The 23975-nt window shown below is 34.5% G+C and overlaps 1 protein-coding gene across 15 annotated transcripts in view; it reads left to right on the top strand.

The window, feature by feature from the left end:
- Mp (collagen XV/XVIII-type protein multiplexin) overlaps positions 1 to 23975 on the top strand; it is a 622917-nt gene that overhangs the window by 155475 nt on the left and 443467 nt on the right. For 12 of the 15 annotated variants that reach the window (XR_012479230.1, XM_074243321.1, XM_074243325.1 and 9 more), the window contains 2 exons: positions 10421 to 10489; positions 11292 to 11363. The exons of 1 other annotated variant lie outside the window; for it this stretch is intronic. Coding sequence is in view for 13 of the 14 variants with exons in the window: in XM_074243321.1 (XP_074099422.1) it covers positions 10421 to 10489; positions 11292 to 11363 (141 nt within the window). In the remaining variant the exon portion in view is untranslated. The remainder of the gene's footprint in view (positions 1 to 10420; positions 10490 to 11291; positions 11364 to 23975) is intronic. 2 more of the 15 variants (XM_074243329.1, XM_074243332.1) reach the window with 2 other exon arrangements.

Genomic DNA, 23975 nt, shown 5'->3' with positions numbered 1-23975 from the left:
AATTACAAATTTCACACAATCATAAATTTTTAACTTTACAAAAATCGAGTTTTCAACAGATCTCGACGTTTTGAGGCCTTAGAAATCTTCCCTGACCCTTCTCGCGATGGTGTCTGTATGTATGTATGTATGTATGTGTGTGTCTATCTATGTATGTGTGTGTGTTTTATAGAGGAGGTAAAATACATTCACGTATGCCAGGACTTGATGCTCGTGCCAGGACTAGGTGTTGGTGCCTGGGTATGTCGGGCTCAGAAGTCAATATTATTTTGCAACAATACCGACTAAATATCCTCCTCTCTTCTTTCTCCATAGATGTTACAGGGAAGACTGGAACGGGGCCGCGTTAGCATTACTTCATTCCAGTCCATGTTGTGTCTTATGACACCTACTTCTTGTTTCTACTGGTTTTTAATCCCTTTCTGCGATTTTTTCTCTTGCAAGGCGCTGCGCTTAGGCTGCAACAGCTGACCAGTTTTCTTCTTTTTTGATCATGCAAGTTACCAAGCTCTCAGGGGAGAGCGTGGTACCTATTGTTTCTTCGGTGCTGATTCTGTCGTCCTTCCACCGATCACACTCGAAAAACGTGTGCTTGGCGTTGTTAATTCTATCTGGGAAGTATTTGCACGTTGGTGTGCTGTGCAAACCCATCTTGAAAATATAGACATTGGGTTGCCCATGTCCTGTCAATAGCTGGGTCAGAAAGAAGTCCGTGTCTCTGTGCTTTCGAGAAAGCCAGACGTTGATGTTTGGGATCAGGCTTGCTGTCCATCTTCCCGTCTCTCCCGATGTCCATCGGTCCTGCCACTCTTGCTGCGTTTGACGCCTTTATCCTCGTTCTTGCGTTCTTCATGTTTTCGTCATTTTCTTTAGCGTCATAAAGTTTAGTTTTCTCGAACGCTAATAGGTCGATGGGCGTAGCTCCTGCAATGACCAATATAGCCGCTTCGAAAACTGTGCGGTAGGCGCAGGTAAACCTGCGAGCGCCTCGCCGCTGTACTGCTGCTATCTTTCGCCGGTAGGTCTTCTGCTTTAATATGTCTGCCCATATCTCCGCTCCATAAAGCAGTACCGAGTGGACTGCTTCTAGAAGAACTCTTCTTTTTTTTGTTCATGGTCCCATGGTGTTGGTCATGATTCTTGCTAGGCTAGACACCATTTTGTTGGCTTTCTGGCATGCATTATCGAGGTGTTCGCGAAAAGATAGTTTCTCGTCTATCATTACCCCCAGATAGCGCAGGGCCCTTGTTGATGTTAGTGTTGTTCCTCCCATGTCCACCGCGAATGGTTTTGGGAACCATTTTTGACAAGGAAGAACGACTATCTCGGTTTTGTGCTTGGCAAGTTTCAAGTGGTGTTTATCGAGCCAAGTCTCGACGGCATCAACGGTTTCCTGAACTAGTAAGTTCGGCCTCCTCTACACTGTCTACTATTATCGTGGCCGCGACGTCGTCTGCAAAGCCCGTTAGCTGTACTTGCTTTGGTAACAGAATCTTAAGAAGCTCGTCATAGTCTGCGTTCCATAGATCGAGCCCCATTATTGAGCCTTGCGGCACGCCGGCCTATTCTTGTAGTCCTTCTGTAGTATCCGCTATTAGCTTTCTTTCTTCAAGGTAATTGTCGATTAGTGCTAAATTTTCTGGCTTTGCGTCAAATTCGTGTTCCAGAGCGTCTAGGATATCTCCCCAATTCGCGCTGTTAAATGCGTTTTTGTCATCTAGCGTGAGGAGAATGCATACTTTACGAGCTTTAAGGCTACCAGTCCATGCTTCTCTCGCTGTCCCTATGACTTTCTGGACCGCGCCGACTGTTGAACGTCCTCTCCGGAAGCCATGTTGGTTTGCAGCAAAGCCTCCAGCACGATCAATGTCGTTTTGTAATCTTCCTTGTATAAGCTTTTCGAGCAATTTCCCAGCAATGTCCAGCATGAAAAGTGGTCTGAACGACGAGGGTGTTACACGGCCACCTTTGCCTTTATCTAGCAGAACCAATCTCTGCCGCTTCCAGGCCGTGGGAAACGTGCTAGTTGTCAAGCATGCGTTGTAGGTATTTAGGAGTATGTCTGGATATTCCAGGGCTACAGTCTTGATCACCGATGTTGGGATGCCATCAGGGCCGGGTGCCTTTCCTGTCTTGAGGGTCTTCGCTGCATCCTGTAACTCCTTGGTTGTGAAAAGTGTTACAGTGTTTTTCACATAATGTCTTTTTTCCCTTGGTTGGTCTTTTTCTGTGCTGGCTTGTCAATTTCTGCGGAAGGGCTGGGCGTGGACAGCGGCCTCTTCTTGTTGTTGCCCTCTCCTTGCTGTGATAATCTTTTGGGAGTGACCAGAAGTGGCTGTGATTTTTTGCTCAGACTCGGAGATGTTTGAGTCGTTGACGCCGACATTGTTGGTGATTTATTAGCCATCCTATATGTCGTCCTAATAGACGTAACCAATTTTCTGATTTCACGGTGGAGATTTCTTTTGTCCTTTATGAAATCAGTTAACTCTTCGATCTTGCTGCCGAGTCGTTCCATTGGTGATTTTTGGCCGATGTGTGTGTGTGTGTGTGTGTAAACCTATCATAACTTTTGAACGGCTTGATCGATTCTATCGCGGTTGACGCCAGTCGAAAGGGCTTGACTGAACTTAGATTTTGAATATGGTTTGGACAACCAAGCAAGTGTGGCCTATCAAAACTTATACTCACCTGTAGAAACCACGATATGTGATTTTAGGATTTCAAACAGCTAGAAAAAATGTTTTAACGAACGATGCAAGCAAATTCGATCACTGCAATATTAGAGATGTTTAAACTATTTTTTAACTCTCAAAGTTATTCGTATAGCAATTTAAATCTTAATATTACTCGAAGTCAGTACGCTTTAATATATGATATGTATACAAATTTTCAAACTTCATATTATAATAAAGATTCAGAGCCTTTATTGACAAGAACTAAATTTCTATAAGAAGATCCACTCTACATTATCGACTGTTTAAAGCAGAATGAGTCAATTGTCAGAGCCTTTTGGCGTACGAATTGAATTTGAATCATAAAATCTGCTTCCAGATCAAACAACTGCATACTGTCTAACATTTCATGATCTTATTATTGACTATAATCCAATAAGTAGTACTGTAAGAAAAATAACATAAAATTATAATGGAAAGGAAATACAACAATAAAACAAATGAAAATTATTTAATCTTTATTGTATTTATATCATTTCACTTTACATTAATATTATTTATTCTAAGTTTTTTTTTTTACAAATTATTTTTTTCGTCGATATTCATAACAATTTTTCCGGATTAGGTAAAGCCAGAAAACACAAACATCTTCGTCAAGTTTTTCTTTTTCTATTGGATGATGTTCCTTGCAGCATTGATAGTCTTCAAATAATGTATTTCTTTATAGATGGTCTGGTAATTTACCCCAAATATCTCTTATTTGATCTTGCGTGACTCTAAGGAGAAACTTTTAATCCATACATGCAATATCCATGGCGATTGAACCCTACATGATTTTTTAGCGATCATTCAGTGATTTCTGAGTAGCCATTTTATGATCGTCAAGTGATTAATGCTTAATGATTTTTTCATGCCCGCTCGATTTCCATTCAACAAATCATTGAATGATCAATGAAAGACATCTGAGTGATTAAAATATAATTTTTATTTAATCAGTAACTAACCTCTGATTGTTGTTGAGGTAATTTTCACTGCATTACTAGATGACCTGTAATAAAATATTCTGATCAGATCTGAAACGTTCTGATATGACCATATCAAAATTTTTTACATAATCATATCAGGCCTGATAGGTCTATTTATCATTTTCGATGAGCCCGGTTATGACTTGATATACAAATTGGCTATATCAGGCCTAACATAACTTGATCAAGCTTGATCTGGTCTGATATAATTTGATCTGGGCTGATATAATTCGATATATCTTTATAAAATTTGTTGATATATTTTGATATGGCTTGATGTAGACTAATATAATTTGATATGCCTGTTTATAATTTTTTGATATGTTCTAATATAATTTCATGTATAAAACCACATCCAAGTGATAATGCTGTTATACGGTCACAAGGTTTTTTAAGTCTAAGAATCCCCTGTTCAAAAAATATTGATTGAAAAGAATTAAAAATGATGATATTCGAATTCTTTTCAATAACTTTAATTCTTTTGTTTGTATATATAAATATACAGCTTGCATGAAGTGACCGCTTCTCAATTCTTTTCAATCTATATTTTTAACCAGGGTCGGCAAACTTACATTATTTATTTTTTTTAATTAATATATTTTATGGCAGATTTCTGGTATAAAATGAAAATCGCAAAATGTATAAGTTCAAAAAAAAATTTTTAAAGTTTGTAACAATACTTTTCCCCGTAATTGAGTCCTAAAACCGGAGGCGGAGATACCGGCCGGGTAGAGTAAAGTACGCTCGCCCTGAAAATAAATAAATAGGCCCGATGACCCTCAGGCTGGGTTAGTGCACGATTTGGACGCCAGATAATTTTATCTAAAAATTACCAAAATTAATAATCAGGGGCCGCGCCAAGCGATCAATCAGTGATTTAAATTCTTACACAACAGTGAGCTGTCAAGCAGATGAATGAAATTTAGATTATCTCGTAAAGCGAGCAGTCTCGTGCGTAAATAAATAATAAATACAGGATAGGCAAGCGAGCACACAGAAATTAGTATAGTAGTTATTTAAATATATAGATTCATAGTATGAAATAAGAAAAAGAATTTCGAATTAGAGAATTTATTTAATTCAATTTAAGGCCTAAAAGGTAGGATTTACTGAGAACCTCCGAGGGCCGGTGTGATTGTATTAATGTTTAACAAAATAAATTCTTTGTGGAATTCTTGACTTAATAACAATCTTCTTTTAAATCAAATTAACAATAATAATCCGCTTAGCAAGAACAACACTTGTAATGAAATACTAATCTTGATAACAATATAAATTCAATAATATGGAATATAAATTATATATATAAATAATACCAATAATAATTGAGGTTTGCCAAAACTGTCTTGATACAATATTTATGACAGAAAATGACCTCTTATAACAATAATAATAATAACAAATTATATGTAAGTAAGTATTGTATTACCGCTTAACATTCGCGTTATTAATTAATTTTCATTAATAAAGGAAGATCGACAAACGCTTTATTAGTTAATAATTAAGACAATTAAGGGATAACAATATTCCAAAAATTAATTATAATCATCGCCCTTCGCCAAGGTCGATTACATGCAGTACTGGGCGAATGGGTGTATCGATATCTTCGTACAAAAATAATAATTATGACAACTTAAACGCAATATAATTTCTTACTCGCGCAAATGCGCCATAAATTAACACGAGTCAGAGGATGCACGTGGGATGTCAACAGCCGCGAGATTTTCCTGAGAGGTGATTTTTGTAAACAACAAATCAACTCACGTTTAATTCAAATTTAATTTAATTTCAATAATAAATTATTCAACGAAAATTCACCACGTGCTGACCACATGGTGAAAATGGCGGCCTCTCACAGAAAACCGGCGCTGGTTCACGCCCGGGAGGTTCTCAATAATCTTCCTCGGTGGAATAATGCTAAAGGACTTACCAAAACGAGTCCAATTAATTCACAAGGAATTTTCTTAAAAGTCAATCGGCAACAACTGGCTGGCGATAGCAAAAATCTTCAAAAATAGTCGAACTTAAACACACTGGTGTTCACACGTGCAATTTTCACCCGTGACTGACTATATGTATATGTTTGCCGGCAGCATGCTGCCAGCTGGAGCTACCGAGCCGCCCTCGTGAGGGACTTTCCGTCGCCTCGGGTCGGCCGCGGTGCTATTTGAAAATTTCAATTTCCACAACAATTGAGAAACCTCCTCCCCGGGACGTGAATCGGACCGATATTCACAAGTAACAGGGCTTCCAATAATAAATAGAAACAATTTTGAAATATGAAATTTGTAATAGCTATAGCCTGAAAATTAAAATTTTTTATTATTAATACTCACCCCGCAACCCCCTGTGGAGGTGAGATATCGTAAAATTCGTTTATAAATTACTTCTACATCTCTTGCAGAAGAATCCTACTAAATTTGGAGTCGATAGTAGCTATAGTTTTAAAATGAAAATTTTTCATTGTTAACGCCCCCGCGAACCCCTTTGGGGGTGAAATTTCTTGAAAACCGTTCTTAGCTGACCTCTACTTGGCAAAAGTAATATTCCTACTAAATTTCAAGTTTCTAGGTCCGATGGTTCCCGAGTTATCGTGATGAGTTAATCTATCTATAAAACAGCTCCTATATATATATATATATATATATATATATATATATATATATATATATATATATATATATATATATATATATATATATAATATATATAATATATATAATATATATGCTAGAACATTCGCTAGCTAAGTTTTGCTTGACCTTGGGTATTGGAATTTACTGCGACATAAAAACTGACGCTTGACCAAAATTCCACGAATAAAAATTTGTCGATTTTTTGTCAATGACAAAAATCAATCAATTTTACTAAGTTAATTATTATAAAAATAAATTTAACGAATTTTCAGATGTTAATTAATTGATTGATAATTTTTAGTTATTAAAATTTTCCCGCAACGTCGATTGAGTGATCCTCGGGTATAAACCCCCATGAAAATCACTAAATCCAAAACTAGCAAATGTTCAACTGTTAATTATTGAAATAATCGTCGATTAAACGATCCATAATAATTAAATAAAAGGGAGAAGTAACTGGGTATTCAGTAAACCGCGGTCCACTTCTTTCCCACAGAGTAATAATTGATACCTTCACGAACAAAACGATGATCTAACTCACTCGTTGAGGATGAAGTCCTAGTTGTAGTTGGCTTCCTTCGTCTCGTTATTACTCCGGGGATCGGTCCTTCTTGATTTCCGTGGCACTACGTCTGGCGGTCACACTACTTCTCCCTTTTCCACTGCACAGTCACCTATTTTAACCTAAAACTACCCTCCTATTCTCCCTTTAGGTCCGAAGATCGAGATGCGCCAGTGCTATGTCGAATAGTTATCGATATCCGGTGACTTATCGATTTAGGGTAATTTTACCCTGTTACAAGCTTTATTTTAAATCCTCTAAATTTAAAATAAGTTGATGATTAAAAACAATTATTGAGCTACCATTTTTCTTGAAAATGCCTGCAAGTTGATTACATATCAATAGAAGAGTCAGAAATGATTTCCTGATATCTTTTCCTATTGTATCGGTAGAGTAACCAATTAGTGAATAATTAGTGATCGTTGAATGATTTTTCGTTGATCTGGAGTGGACTCGTAAATGATCGTGCAGTGATCAGTCATTGACTGTATTTTGATCAATGATCGGTCTTACAGTGATCAATTCATTTTCGTACAGGTCTTATTAATGTGACGTTTTTCGTAATTAATTACAATTAAAACTGAACATATCTCGTATAGACTCATTTGTTTTTAAAATGTGTAACGGAGTACACGGGGCCTTCTTTATCCAGAGTAGGTCTCCGATCCGAGTTAGTAGTTATCGACCGATTCCCCAGAGTGCTGTGCTCCGATGTACTCGCGCCAATAGCTGTAAGCTAATGAGTAAGTCCCCGAGGTGGAAGCGCCGGCGCCGAGAGAGAGTGGGGAAGACAGAGTGAAGAAAAAACGAACCAACAAATTTTGGTGAAACTTATTGTGATCGACGATCGAACGAAATGCTTCGCGAAAAGTTCCATTCAGGTAATTATTTTTTATTCGTTCGCTCTAGTGGAACGAGGCGATAAAACTTGATAAATTTAATGCGTGCTAGGCCTATAAGTCAGCTCGCTTAAGTTTGTCCAATTCGCAATATATTCTAATGCTAATTTGCTGTTCTAGGAAAAATTATTATCTGAGGTGAACGTGACGCGACGTGGCGATCAAGGACTTTGCCGCAAAAGTAACACCTCACCGAGGAGAAAATTGATAAAGAGACGAAGAATCCAGAAGTCGCAGCATCAAGGGATTTCGATCAAAAATTCGAAGGAAACTCCAGGTACAATTAACATGTCTATATAATTTCTCGGTGAAGCGGCATCAGCCAGGCCATATGTCGGCTGAAGGTCATTGCCATTTCGCGTTGGGCCACAATCACGAAATTAAGCAAAATATTAAGAATTAATTGAACAAAATTTAAGAACTCGTTAATTTGACCAAAATTTAAGTAATTAATTTAACAAAGTTTAAGAGTTAATTTAACCGAATATTAAGAAGTAATGAACAAAATGTTTAAGAACAAACTTCGTAAAATATTGAGAAAAGTCCGAATCAAAGTCAGATTAAAATTACGAATAAATTTAAAAACAAGTCAGAAATAAAATATCAAATATTTAATTAATAATACCAGGAATAATTTCGGATTATTAATTAAACACGTAGGCAGAATCTGGATTAATTTTACTAGGAATTATTTCAGTTTGTTAATTCATGATATTGGTGCCACGTGAAAATTTGATCTCTGGAAATTGAGTTTAAGTAAAATCAGTTAATTTTGTGTGAATTAAAATCATTGAAATAATTTCAGAAAAATATTTTAGTAAAATCATCAGAAGTATGCCTCGGTAGTTTGGTAGTCGGCACTAAAGCGGGCCACAAACACCAAGGCGCTGAACAAGGTCTACAGACTAGCCATGCTGGGAATAACGGGGTCAATGAAAACGACACCTACCCTAGCAATGGGAGCATTACTAAATGTAAGGCCCCCGAATCTATACGCAGAATCAGCGGCGATCAAAACGGCGCTCAGACTGCAATTTGGAGGACTATGGAGAAAGGCATCACACGGGCATGCAGGGATCCTGGAGATGGAGGACTTCAAGAAGACTAACTCTTGGAGGAAACCGATGCCCGGTCAGATACCATTTCAGAAAACTCTATCAGGCAATATCGCCGACAAGGCAGGAATGGCTAGATAATGCGGAAGAACTACTGGTACCTAAAGGATTAGTCTGGTACACAGACGGATCCAGCTCAAAAGCAGGTACAGGAATAGGCGTATGGAGCAATGGACCTCGAACAGAACTCTAGTCTCATTGACTAGGGCACACGGCCTCCGTACTATAGGCAGAGATATATGCCATAAAATCCTGTGTTGAACATATCACTCAACATAATTACAGAAATAGACACGTATATATCTGCAGTGACAGCCGAGCTGCAATAAACTCGGTGACATCCATCATAGTCAACTCTAAGCTGACTTATGAATGCATTGAGGCTCTAGAACAGCTGGCGGCAACAAACCAAGTCAAACTCGTATGGGTCCCAAGTCACTGTGGAATCCATGGCAACGAGATGGCAGATCAACTGGCCAAGCAGGGTGCCAACTCAAGCAGTGGGCTCCCTACTTGCCCAACCCCGGTGCCGCCGAGCTACATTAACGGCTATTTAGAGGGGTACACCAGTAATAGGTTTACCAATCTATGGCTGAAAGCCGAAGGCATGCATCACACGACGGCCTTCCTGCAAGGAGCTAATAGTAACATAGGATCCAGTCTGATCAGCCTAAATAGATCACAACTAAAACTAGTCGTAGGGCTTATCACGCGACACTGGATAACAGCAAAGCATCTGGGCAAATTGGAACCGACACAAGACACCAAATGCCCCAGATGTGGCAAGGAGGATGAAACACCTCTTCATGTGAAAATTATGAAATTATAGAAAGTGGAAAATACGGAAAATATGGAAAATGGAAAAATATGGAAAATTGGAAAATGGAAGAAAATAATTACAGTTAGAAACCGCGGTATGGTCGCTCTATATGAGGGTATCGTCGGGAATAAGAAACTATGATAGAAACCGCGGTATGGTCGCTCCATATGAGGGTACTGTCGGGAATAGCCACTATGATAGGAAACCGTCTTATAAACGGGAATAGGATTTAGCATTAAGTGTTAATAATTGTAAGGAGATTATTGTTGTAAATGGGATTGGTTAAATGAAATTTCTTATAAAATGAATTTCTTTGATGATTTTCGTTTCCTTCCTAGCAATCTCTCACGACCCTGTAGAATTTACTCCATGCTCTGGTCCAGTTTCTGGATACTGTGTCTAAAAATCCAGTTGCGCCCTAAATAAATTGAGGGGTGACCAAAGAGAACGAGTGGAATAGTTACAACCAACCCACGTACGTTTCATATGATACTATATATTACGCACCCAGTAAATATTGAAATCTCTACCTTCACTCTCTTGAATATCTCAAGGCATTATTTGAATATCATACTTTGGTAAGCGAAAGAAATTCATGTAATAAACGAGATACATTTGAGACTTTAATAAAAATCGATATATATATATATATATATATTACAATTAATCCATTTTCATTTGCATAAAGGGCTTACTGCAAACCTTAAAAATATATTCTGGACTCCCACAAGACGTTGTAAAGTGCAATGACATTGAGGTAAGCTGTTTAATATTACTAAAATTCAGTGCATTATTTTCTGTAGAATTCATAAGCCTGTTAACTCTGTCAACAAATGTGTATTATGTCATTTTATTTTACTCCAATGTTATTTTGGCCGTATTTTTCTACAATTGTCAATAAATTGTATTGTAGAGAAGGTATCCTTTTCCGTTATAACATTTTATTTTGATTTTGACTAATATCTTCCATACTACAATAGATACTCAACCTATAGAAACTTGCTACAGTGCGAGCAAAAAACCAAAAAATAGGAAACCAGTTTAAAGTTAAAACTAGTTTGAAAAAATCACTGAGGAAGAAATATACTGGGTTAAGATCCGTATGTGCATGAATTTATTAACCAACTCTGTTTTTAAACCTTATCGAACTATTTAAGAGATAATATGACAGAATGTTACATAAATTTCGACATCAGGATCAATGGAGTAAATAGATTTCTACCCTGATTCAGAAAGATGATTTGAAATGATTACCTCCATGTTAATTGTATATCTATGTAACGTTAAAATCCGATGTTTTTTAATTATTTCAAATCATTTTAAATTATTTAAAATTAGATTTCTTAATCAGGGTATAGAATTAACTTAAAAATTGGATAAAAAAGTATTAGAAATAACAAAATTTGGATTATTTTTATTACATATAAACATTTTCAATTTTTTCAAATTCTTTCATTTGTGTATAGTTAATTTTGTCGATTGTTTTGAAGAATTTTTTTTAAACAGGACAGTGATTACTTGCAAAATGAATAATTATATTAATAATGAAAATACTTAAGTTGTTTCCAGAAAAATCGGACCCAAATGCTGAAACTTCATTGGAGGGTTCTGGATTCATCGATTTCGATAAGGTAGCAGTTATTGTTTTTATTACGAAATATCATTAAACATGTATGAGTACGTTTACATCAGAAAATCACTATTTTCTTGAAACTGAAGTGAACCAAAAACTTTACCAATTATTTTTTTTTTCTTGTAAATGTATATAAGCAGACAATTTTTTACAGTACATGCCTAAGGGTAGTGCTGGTCTTTGAAACGTTATGGACAGGAAATTATATGACAATTTAATGTAAATCGATTAGAAAAATTCGGTTATCAGTAATGATTTATTAGATTGTGCATAAATAACGATGAATTTGAATTACTAAATTGATAATTAATAAAATAGTCGTTGGCTAGTGTGTGATGTAACATAAGTATATATACTATATATTATATATATTAAAATTGATGATTGAATTGAAGTTAGCTTAGTATCGAAAACTAATCGATAGTAATCGAAAAAATGGTTACTAATTCCTTATTGGTCAGGATTAAAGCGCGCGCGTATGCGCGCAATTTGAATTCCTAGTATGATTTAAAAGCTCTTATATGAAAAAAAAATATGTTAGAACGGTAAGATTATTGTAACAAAAATATAGAAGAGGGAAGATACAAAGCTAAGGAAAATTGTCATTAGATTATATCACCCACCTAAAGTTAGTCGTTGGGTAAGGCCTTTTTTAGTAGATTTCATAGAAATCTAACTATTGCATTGGTCCTCATGACAGAACATTTGAAAAATTTTGATATATTTCGACTCAGTTCATCGAGCTAATTCAAAAAATAAATATGGTTCAAAAGTTTATATATGTATGTATATATGTCATAACATATATAAATCTCCTGTCACGATGTTTGTCCGCGATGGACTCCTAAACTACAGAACCAATTTTAATTATTTTTTTTAAATGTGTGTTTTGTTCCAACTTGAGAGATAGGATAGTTTTAATTTCAATAAATGGTCGCAATATTTATTAATTAATGATAAAATGATTACTTATGTTGATTATTGTTATCAATTGTAAGTTTCATAAGTCTAAAACAGATGGCACCTTACAGTTATCTGTAGTACTGCCTGACATAAATATATCATAGATGGCGCTACGTTTTAATTCAAATTTTCTCAGTGTTGTGCATGTTTTTTAATTCACTCAGCCACAGCAACGTGTAGTCGGGTCGCTCGTATATATATAGATATACGATATAACGCGGGGCTTGTCACGACGATAGCGTTTACAATTTTAAACGCATCCTTTTCAAACTCAACATACTTTATCTGTCGATGAATACCAAAGTTAAGTTCGAAGATGAGCTTAATCGGTCAAGTAATTTAGAAATGCTATGGTTTCAAAATTTTCAAAATTACAAGAATTGATATTTTTTCACGTTCTAACTCGAATAACTTTGGAATGAAATAACTTATTGAATCTCTATGAACTGCATTCGAAAGTGCTTTCAATAAGCTTTAAATTGAGTATCAATCTATATGTGTAGTCTTAAAATTAAGTCCTATTCCGCTATATCAAATATCCCATACAAAGAATAAGGATCGGCCGATCATTGGACGATGATAGGTATCCGATCCTTGATGAACGGCCGAGAATCGGATTTTTCATTGGGCCAATGAATACACAATGAGGGAAGGCTGGCTGGCTATCGGATGTTAACATCGTCCCAATACTGGCGACTAAGCATAGGCCGAGCATAGTAACCGAGCGTCGGCTGATCATCGGCTGAGCATATTCAAATGGAAATATAACTTTTAAATCAGGCTGAAGTATCGCGAAATTATTGATTTTTTTAGTCGTATTGTTATGTAGATTTTTAATTTTGTCCTAGAGTTGCACAGGAGCAGCGAGCCTATCGAAGTTCCTTGAAAAAAATTTTAAGATTAAAATGCGATGGGAATCGAACTTGGTCCGTCTGCGTGGAAGTCTCGAATATTACCAACTGCGCTGCATGCCGTAGTTAACAGAAAGAATTTAGATTAACTGTTTAAATGATCAACAAGTATTTTATTCCAATGTATACCAATAATTCGCTTTATAGGTACTTTATTTTCTCAATTTTTATGAGTAATTAATGAATAACTAATTGAAAAATTTTCTCTAATAAAAACGGTAAATTTATCGACTAACTTATCTGTTTAAGAATGTTTGTTATCTCCCATAAATATTCAATAATGCCAGTAAATAAAATTTAAGAAACAGCTGATGTGATATTTAGAGAAGATGCATAGCAGAAAATTTATCAAATCGGCCAAGCAACGTCTGATGCTCGTTTGTCGTTGCTATGAGCTTAGTGGAGCGGTCGATGGTGAGCCATTCATAGGCTGATCATAAGGCGCTGATCCTTGTCCAAGCATTAATAGCCTAGTCTCGAACGATACTCCGTACACAGTAAAAAATTTACGTCATTGCGTCACAAAATTGAATGTTAAAAATTTTTGTGTTAAATATTTAACACCTTTGTGTGTAAATTTAACATTTTTATGTGTAATTTTAACAATTATTATGTTAAATAAACACAAAAAAGTGTTAAATATTGAACATAAAAATTTTTAACACAAAATTTTTTGACGCAATGACGCAAAATTTTTACTGTGTATGGGTATGAGTTTTTAACTTGAAAAGTAATTCAGTCAATATATTTGTTAATAAAAATAAAATTTTTGTAATTTACATACAATTTTTACACTTATTTTTTATAAGTTCGGCTGAATGTATTTTTTATAAGTTCTGCAAGAAGTAAATTCATCATATCATCGGCCAAGGATAGACTGATGATCGTATGTCGTTAGTAAGAGCATCGATCGGTGGCCAATGGTGAACCAGCCATAGGGCGATGATAGAGTACCGATGCTCGGCCTAGCATAAGTAGCCTAGTCTTGGCCGATCATCGGTTTTTTCCAAGCATCGGTGACTTCGTATAGGATGAAATTTTTAGTAGATTTCATAGAAAATTAACGATTTCCAACGAATTAACGATTGTACTTCTGATTAATAAGTGATAAAATCAAATCTACATCCATGTCGGCTGCCGAATGGCCTTTTTTTCTTTTTTAAGCTTGATGTTAACGAAAAAAAATCCATTTACAAGTTAGCCAGGGCGATAATGTTCTAATTTCCCGAGCGCTTTTGATGATTCGGTGGAATCTAGGAGCTTACACGAAGTTATTGTAGAGTAAACTTCTTTTCGGAATTTAATTGGGGTCAACATGTATATCAATATATATTTTGGCATATATCTCTATATATATGTCAGCATCTATGTGAAAAATACATTCGACATATGGACACTGTTATGCATTCATGTGTCAAGCGCCAATATATTAAAAATTGAGTTAAGCACGAAATGTTTCTGATACGATAAATAAAAATATTTTTTATGAACTATGTCATACAAAAATTTTCATTCGATGTAAAAGCTTCAACTTCCCTAGCGGATTCGTGGTGACGGTCAAACTACGGTCAAACGACGGTGAATTCGCCGTAAATTCACTTTACCGATGGAAGAAAGTCTATTGATGGTCGAACAGCCGTCGGTCGACAGTGAAAAATAAGTCAAGTTGTGAATTATTCTAACGGTGATTGCATGGTTCATAAAGTAAACATTGTACAAAATTTTCTCCATTTTTTTTTATTCGATAGCCATGACTTCCCGATCCTTTGATTGTCTTCAGACATAAATACAGCAGCGAATGACTGGTAAAAATGCGATGAATAAAGAGTAATTCGGTAATTAATCTACGGTAATCTGAGGGTGAATTTTAGGTCAAATGGCGGTAAAGAAGATAATGACGGTAAAGTAAAAATTTCTTTAACGGCTGTGTGAACATAACTTCGATTTGTAATTATTAAAAAAAATTCCATAAAATACTATATGAGGCAAATAAAATACAAATAAATAGTTAACAAAAAATAATTTGAAAAAAGATTCAGTCACTACAATTTTTGACAGTATCCAAAAAAACACTTTCTAAAAATTTTTGTAAAATTTCAAAATTTTTTTTTTCATGAAATCTTAAATTTAACATGGACTCATGAAATTAAAAAATGATTTCTTTATAGTTAATAAAATTTAATGCATTTATTTTGGGTGACAAATTCGGAGAATGAGTTATTGTTTAGAGTTCGGCGTGAAATAGAAATAATTATCAAAACAACATTAAGTATCCGTAAAATAGATCGTGATTAAAAGACATTTTTAATTCACGTTTAGTATAGTATTATAGGAAAATCTCTTGACTTTCGATCAGATGATCTGAGTTCGATTCCCGGCCTGGGCGATGTGATTTTACACTGATTTTTTTTTAACTACCCGCTAAAAAAATCGAAGATTTTCAAAAATCGGGAAGTTATTGTTTTCACCCCGTTTTGCCAAAATCGAGTTTTCATCAGATCTCGACGTTTTAAGGTCTCCGAAAGCGTCCCTCACTACTCCTGCGAAGCTGTCTGTATGTCTTATGTATGTATGTATGTATGTATGTATGTATGTATGTTAGTATGTATGTTTTTTTAAGGGGGGGGGGGAAATCCTTTTTGCGGATTCCAGGCATAGTGTTTGGCCTGGATATGTGGCGACTCGACGCAGTGTCATACTAAAACTCGACGCTGACGCCCCTACCCACTAAACCCGAAACCCCTTTCTCTTCTGTCCTCTGATTCCCCATGGTACCGCCGTAAGGCATTTCTTCGCGGGGGGAGGAATTAGCTGCTGCTCTTCCTTCTGATGGTTAATATGTTATTTCTTCCTTCTAGATTCTGTCTTTTGCTCTTTTCCTCTCGATGGAACGAAGCTCTGTAAGCACTTCTGTGGCAAAAGTGTTCGTTGCGTTCCAGGCAGCTTCTGAAGACAGCATTGCTTCTACGACTGACTCTGGTTGAATTCTCTTTTTCAAGATCCTCTCCAGCTCCTCACGTTGTGGATTAAAACGCGAGCACTCGAAAAAAACGTGCTCTGCATCTTCAGTGGCTCTAGGGCAGGACGGGCACTCCGGAGAATCGTCATGCTTAAAGCGGTGAAGATAAGCCCGAAAACAGCCATGTCCTGACAACATGTGCGTTAGGTAGTAGTTGACCTCTCCGTGTTTCCGGCTCAGCCAAATATCGATCTTTGGTATGAGACGATACGTCCATCTACCTTTCTCTGCGGCATCCCACTGAGATTGCCATCGTGCGATGCTGTGCTGTCTTTGTTCCGTTCTGAGTTCTTCTGCGCTCAGTGTTGTTGCCCTCTTTCATTGGTAAAGGTTCCTTCTTTCTTCAGCTAGGACTCTGAGAGGTAGAGTTCCAGAAATGACGCACACTGCTTCCTCAGATATTGTGCGGAAGATGCAAGCTACTCTTACGGCACTCATACGATAGATTGGTCCTGCCTTTCTCCATGAATCTTGCTTCTCGAGTGCGTCAGCCCAAATGGATATTCCATAGGTGAGCACCGATGTGACTACCGATGATAATAATAGCCTTCTGCTTTGCTTTGGGCCCCCAACGTTCGGCATCAATCTTGCGAGACTAGCTCTCACTACTGATGCTTTAGTACCGACGTGTTTCACTTGCTGCTTGAAATTGAGTCGAGCGTCAATCATCACTCCCAGATATCGTATATAAGGTTGTGATGTTATTTCTTGTTCGCCAACATTTAGCTTGATGGTCTCTATCACTTTTCTGCTAGTAATAAGCACTGCTTCGGTTTTGTGCTTAGCCAGTTGGAGGTTTACTGCATCCATCCATCGGTTAACTCGCTCAAATGTGATGTCAAACAAGTTGCGAATTTCGTCAAGGTGTTTTGCGACAATCACTACGGCAACATCGTCCGCGTATGCTACGAGTTTGACGCATCTTGGAATTTTCAGTCTCAATAGTCATACATTATGTTCCATAACAGTGGGCCAAGAACAGAGCCCTGTGGGACACCACCGGTAATATTATATTCTTTGGGACCGTTTTTCGTGTTATATTTTAACACTCTATCTGTAAAGTAGCTAGTCACTATTCTGCGCAGATATGCTGGTACGTTCTTCTCTTCAAGAGCTTGCATGATGCAGTCCCAATTTGTATATGTATGTATGTATGTATGTATGTATGTATGTATGTATGTATGTATGTATGTATATATATGTATATATATATATATATACAATTTGTATATGTATGTATGTATGTATGTATGTATGTATGTATGTATGTATGTATGTATGTATGTATGTATGTATGTATGTATATATATGTATATATATATATATATATATATATATATATATATATATATATATATATATATATATATACAATTTGTATGTCTATGTATGTATGTATGTATGTATGTATGTATGTATGTATGTATGTATGTATGTATGTATGTATGTATGTATGTATGTATGTATGTATGTATGTATATATATATATATATATATATATATATATATATATATATATATATATATATATATATATATATATATATATATATATATATATATATATATATATATATATATATATATATATATATATATATATATATATATATATATATATATATATATATATATATATATATATATATATATATATATACAATTTGTATGTCTATGTATGTATGTATGTATGTATGTATGTATGTATGTATGTATATATGTATGTATGTCTACGGAAATTCGTGTTAGAAGATTTAAAAGACACAGCGCAGCACTTGACACTATGGGCTGTTTCATGTGGCGCTCAGAATCGGAGTATTAACATGGTTTTATTGCTTTTACATACATTACTGAATCACTGTAAATTAAAGTCTATTATCTTATTATCAAGTCTATTGTGATTTTACGATCAGGACATACATATTTACCAAACGATTATGAGTTCGGTGATGTTGAATGTGCTTTAAAACACATGGACCGATTATACACTGACTCTAATTACATTAGAGTTACGACAAATTCTCGTGGAAAAAATAAATTCATAACAAAAAAAAAAAAACCTGAAAATTTTGTTTCGATTCAACCTTTATGAAAATAAATCGAAAGTTGATATAAATAAAAAAAAATATATCTTGGCTTCAGACGTTTGAAATAAAATTAAATAAAGATACTCTGTACTTAATTGCAATAGAATCAAAACTCCCAGACCAACCACAGACATTGGTAAAATGAAAAAAAGGTCATTCGGTAGCCGAAATGGAAGTAGATTTCATTTTATCACTTATTAATCAGAAGTACAATCGTTAATTCGTTGGAAATCGTTAATTTCCTAAGAAATCTACTAAAACGAGTGCAACAGCAAATTTCATATTTAGCATAGCGGAATAGGACTTAATTTTAAGACTACACATATGAATTTGTACTCAAATTAAAGCTTATTGAAATCACTTTCAAATGCAGTTTATAGAGATTCAACAAGTTATTCTATTCAAAAGTTATTCGAGTTAGAAAGTGTAGAAATATAAATTTTTATAATTTTGAAAACTTTCAAATCCTGGCATTTCTAAATTACTAAACCAATTAACTCATCTTCGAACTTAACCTTGATGTTTATCAATAGATAAAGTATGTTGAGTTTGAAGAAGATGCGTTTAAAATTGTAAACGCCATCGTCGTCACAAGCCCCGCGGTATATCGTATATATATATATATATATATATATATATATATATATATATATATATATATATATATATATATATATATATATATATAGGGTGGGTCAAAAAAATCGAATAATTTATTTTTGACTTTATACTCTGAAAAATAGGGTTCGTAGACACCTAAAAAGAATTCTCTCCAAGTATAAGCTCTTAATTATAACGGGAAGGTCCTCCGCTTTGCGGGTTTCTATTTTTTTCGAATAATCAGATAAAACAATTTATATCTCGCTTCCAACTGCTTGGAAAAATATTCCGTGGCATAGATTTTATGAGAAATTGAATGCTTTACAAAAAGGTCTCTTATGACTTTTTCAAAAACTCAACCGATTAAAAGATATTCATAGTTGAAGTTTGGCTATTTTAAGGAAAATATTCGTTTTTATTATGAATTTTATAAGTCGATGAAAAAAATTATTTCGGATTGCGGAACTCATGATTTTGTAGGAAATTTACTGCTCTACAAAAATGGTCTCTTATGATTTTTGATTAAGTGAAGCCGTTACGAGATATTCATCGTCAAACATTAACGAATATCAATATTTCCAGTTTTTGATCAATAATTCGATAAATTTTAATTTAAACTATGAGTTTCAGGAAAATTTACATAAATTTGAGTTTCGATCGATAAAGAAATGTTATAAACAATTTTTTTAATATTGTTTTCAGTCTTGAGCTTGTTTGATTGCATTAAAACAAAGAAATTAGAGCATTTTTTCGACATATAGCCAATGATTAGTTTAATTTGAAGTGAATGACATATTTCTTTGTCAAATTTAATATGAAAAGTATTGAATCAAGTGAGAAACAACCAGTATTTAACTTTTTTATAGATAAATTTTTTATTCAATTATCAATTGCAATATAATTGTCTATATTTTTAACATAACAGTACGCTATTACTATAAATAATTTCTTTTATTACAATTTGGGAATGTTTTTGATGTTCTTTGACAACTTGCAATAAGTACTGGAATTGTTCTTCATTTTTGTCAAGCATTGATTATATTCACTGACTAATGCAACAGCTCGCTCTGCTGAATCATTGACAACTTTTAGTTGTTGAAAGTATTCTTTATTTTCGAGATAACTCTCATTAGTAGGCCATAATTCAACATCGACATCAAGAAAGTCATACGGTAGATCGAAGATTTTGAAAAGATTTAATGACTTTGTAGACACAAAGTCACTCAAGTTCTCTGCGCCAATGAATTCAAATCTTTTTAGCAATTACAAATCTTTTAGCTTTAGAATCTGTACCTTCACGAGTATTAACAGCTTCAACAATACTTTTTTTACTTCTAATGGAACGCCATCGTCAAACAGTGATAAAATGGCAAGTTCATCGCTCAAATACCATAAGTGCGAAATCATTTTTTCACACGTAGCTGAAGAAATCAAAGGATTGATATGTTTGTACTCCAATAAATTTTTCATAAACTGCAAGTCATGATAAGCAGCAGTTGTTGCAGAAGTTGATGAAAACCAAGCTTTTAAATACAATGTGACTATAAAAATACAGAAATGACGAAGACCATGCAATTCTTTCTGAGAGAGTTTGAATTCATCTCTGAATAGATACATTTTCAAACTATAAATGGCCTTAGCCATCCATCTAGCATGATGAACAGCACCAGGACGTTTGAAAGAAATCTTTTCTTGAGGCATTTCTCCAAGGAAAATCAATGATAATTCCAATAATTCTTTATCTAACTTATTATAACATTTCTTCATCGATCGAAACTCAAATTTATGTAAATTTTCCTGAAACTCATAGTTTAAATTAAAATTTATCGAATTATTGATCAAAAACTGGAAATATTGATATTTGTTAATGTTTGACGATGAATATCTCGTAACGGCTTCACTTAATCAAAAAATCATAAGAGACCATTTTTGTAGAGCAGTAAATTTCCTACAAAATCATGAGTTCCGCAATCCGAAATAATTTTTTTCATCGACTTATAAAATTCATAATAAAAACGAATATTTTCCTTAAAATAGCCAAACTTCAACTATGAATATCTTTTAATCGGTTGAGTTTTTGAAAAAGTCATAAGAGACCTTTTTGTAAAGCATTCAATTTCTCACAAAATCTATGCCACGGAATATTTTTCCAAGCAGTTGGAAGCGAGATATAAATTTTTTTATCTGATTATTGGAAAAAATAGAAACCCGCAAAGCGGAGGACCTTCCCGTTATAATTAAGAGCTTATACTTGGAGAGAATTTATTTTAGGTGTCTACGAACCTATTTTTCAGAGTATAAAGTCAAAAATAAATTATTCGATTTTTTTGACCCACCCTAATATATATATATATATATATATATATATATATATATATATATATATATATATATATATATATATATATATATATATATATATATATATATATATTATTTTTATTATTATGATTAATTTCACATTTGTGACCCATTAATAAATTTTTAACTTCCCGCTAAGAAAATTAAAAATTTTCAAAAATCGGGAAGTTATTGGTTTTACCCCGTTTTTCGAAAATCGAGTTTTCATCAGATCTCGACGTTTTGAGGTCCGAGGAAGTTTCCCTGACTATTCCCGCGAGGGTGTCACTATGTCTGTATGTATGTATGTATGCATGTATGTGTGTGTGTGTGTTTTCGGAGTTACTCCGAAATTTTTAGTTTGACCAAATGAAACTTAGGGATTCTTTATGAGGCTCAAAAAACTGCGTAGAATACCGCCAACCACGTAAAAATCGGTTCATTCATTTAAAAGTTATTAAGGTTTAAAAATCTAAAAAATAGTGTTCTATGAAAGTTCTATCAGATTTTTAAGTTCAAAGAGCGCAAAAGCACAGAAAAGGGATCTTTTTGAGCTCGAAGAGCTCAAGACAACATACAGTTTGTATTTTTGAGCTCGAAGAGCTAAAAAAAAACAGCCATGTATTAACGGAACTAGCGGGAAGTAGCAGAGATGGCCTTTAGGGTCAGCCGTTCTACTAATTTTTTTTTAACTGTTATTTTATTATAATGTACCGGGTTTGAACCGTCCCTTGGTCACCTCTTTATTCAGAATTTATAATTAAGGGCGCCACTGGAATTTTTATCGCGGTTTCCAGAACCGGTCCAAGCAAGAGAGATATCACAGGGTCGAGAAAAATTATAAAACTTGACATAAATAAAAACAATTGAAATAGACGTTAATTATCAATTTATTTTTGTCAAACTGACAATAATTTAATCTCAATTTAATGTTCACACACACACTCATACTTACAAAAGTTGCTTATTCCTACGATACCCTCTTATGGGGCGTCTATATCGTAGTTTCTATCATAGAGCCTATTCCTGACGGTATCCTCATATGGAGCGTCTATACCGCAGTTTCTATAAAAGTTTTCTATTCCTACGATACCCTCATATGGAGCGTCTATATCGCAGTTTCTAACTAAGTCGCGCTGTCCACAGTATCCTCACGCTCTAAGACTCTAGATATGACCCTGGGTGGTCGCCCGGACCCCTGCCCAAGGTTCATACCGTCCTTAGCCCTTTCGCTGTCCACAGGACCCTCACTACGGGACTAAGGAACCTGAAGTCGACTAGGACAGAGGAGGATACTATGACACTAGTCGACAACCTGCTAATTCTAACCTCCTCGACAGCCCGTGAACGAGGAGTATATACCGTAAAATATTTCCCCACGCACACACACACACAATTCCAATAAAACAATTTATCTAATACACACTTGACTCTAATTTACAATCATTTTAAAATCCATAATACTTTCTACAACATTTCTTCCTGGGAATCAAATTCCCGGTCCCTGACTTGATTTCGATAAATAATTTTATTTAAATTTTGGTTGCTTAATTAATAATATCACAGTAGCGTTTATTCAACCAAGATGTTAGATTAATTAAAATTTACTCGAATTCAAACTGCCTGAATAATCGGCTTATGTCTATTTGAATTCCAGTCAAGATTTGAGAGTTAATTTTCAACTTGGTAAAATTTTCCCAAGGCTAAATTTTATGTTGTTTATTTTTTGAAATCATCGTACTGGAATTTGACAAATTTATTTATCGAAGTTCATTGAACAAATTTTCTTTTGTTGATAAATTTTCTCTTGTAATTTTGTTTTATAAATTAATTTACTACTTAACAATTTTAATATTCTAATTTAAGGAATTTTTGTCTATGATAATTTTATTTTATAATTTTTAATAATTTCTCAAGAGTAAATTTCAATTATTAATTTTAATTTAAATTTTAATTCATTTTTACTTATTGATTTTATTGGTCAATTTTGATCTAACTCGGACAGATTTCTAATTTAAATTTGCTTTAGTTTTATTTTAATTTCTAATTTGTAATAAATTTAATCGACATAATATCGTTTATATAAATGACGCAGTTTGACTTAAAATTGTCGATCTCAAAATTCCTGATTTGTAAATTTTTATCTAAATTTATTTGACCAATTTTATAATAATTTTATTTCTTTTATTTTTAAATTTGGATTTTTTTAACTTATCGAATTTTCTATTTGTTCAAATTTTATTTTAATTAATTTTAACATCGACTTATAATTTAGATATTCTAATTAAATTCGAATAATTAATTTATTAATCAAGTAGGGTGATTGGAAGATGGAACCTGGCCTGTGCCTAGAGTTTCCAGGGACGACGCAATAATTTCCCGAGGTTAAAGTTTATTTTGTACCTGAGAACTTTTGACGATTTCTTCTCTTGAGTTCGGCTCTCTTTGTTGTTCTCGTTGACTTCTAATAGAGGTAACCTTGTCAGCCAAAATCACGGTGTTCTCGGTACTCGGGTTCACTGCGTCGCAGCTCGGGATATTTAGCAATATTTTATCTGGTATTTCCAAAATTTCGTGTTGGTTGCTCGGGCTCCGGCTTCACAATGTCGTTTTTCCGTTCGGCAACTTCACTCGTCCCTCGTGTGGGATTATCTCCACTCGCGGAACACTTATTTTCTAGGCCCCGGAAC

This window comes from Cotesia typhae, unplaced genomic scaffold, assembly GCF_013202065.1.
Source record: "Cotesia typhae breed Kobodo isofemale line unplaced genomic scaffold, CoteBio_Ctyphae contig_4, whole genome shotgun sequence".
Taxonomy (NCBI): Eukaryota; Metazoa; Arthropoda; class Insecta; order Hymenoptera; family Braconidae; genus Cotesia; species Cotesia typhae.
The sequence above is the reverse complement of the archived record's forward strand: the minus strand, read 5'-3'. Positions and strand labels throughout refer to the sequence as shown.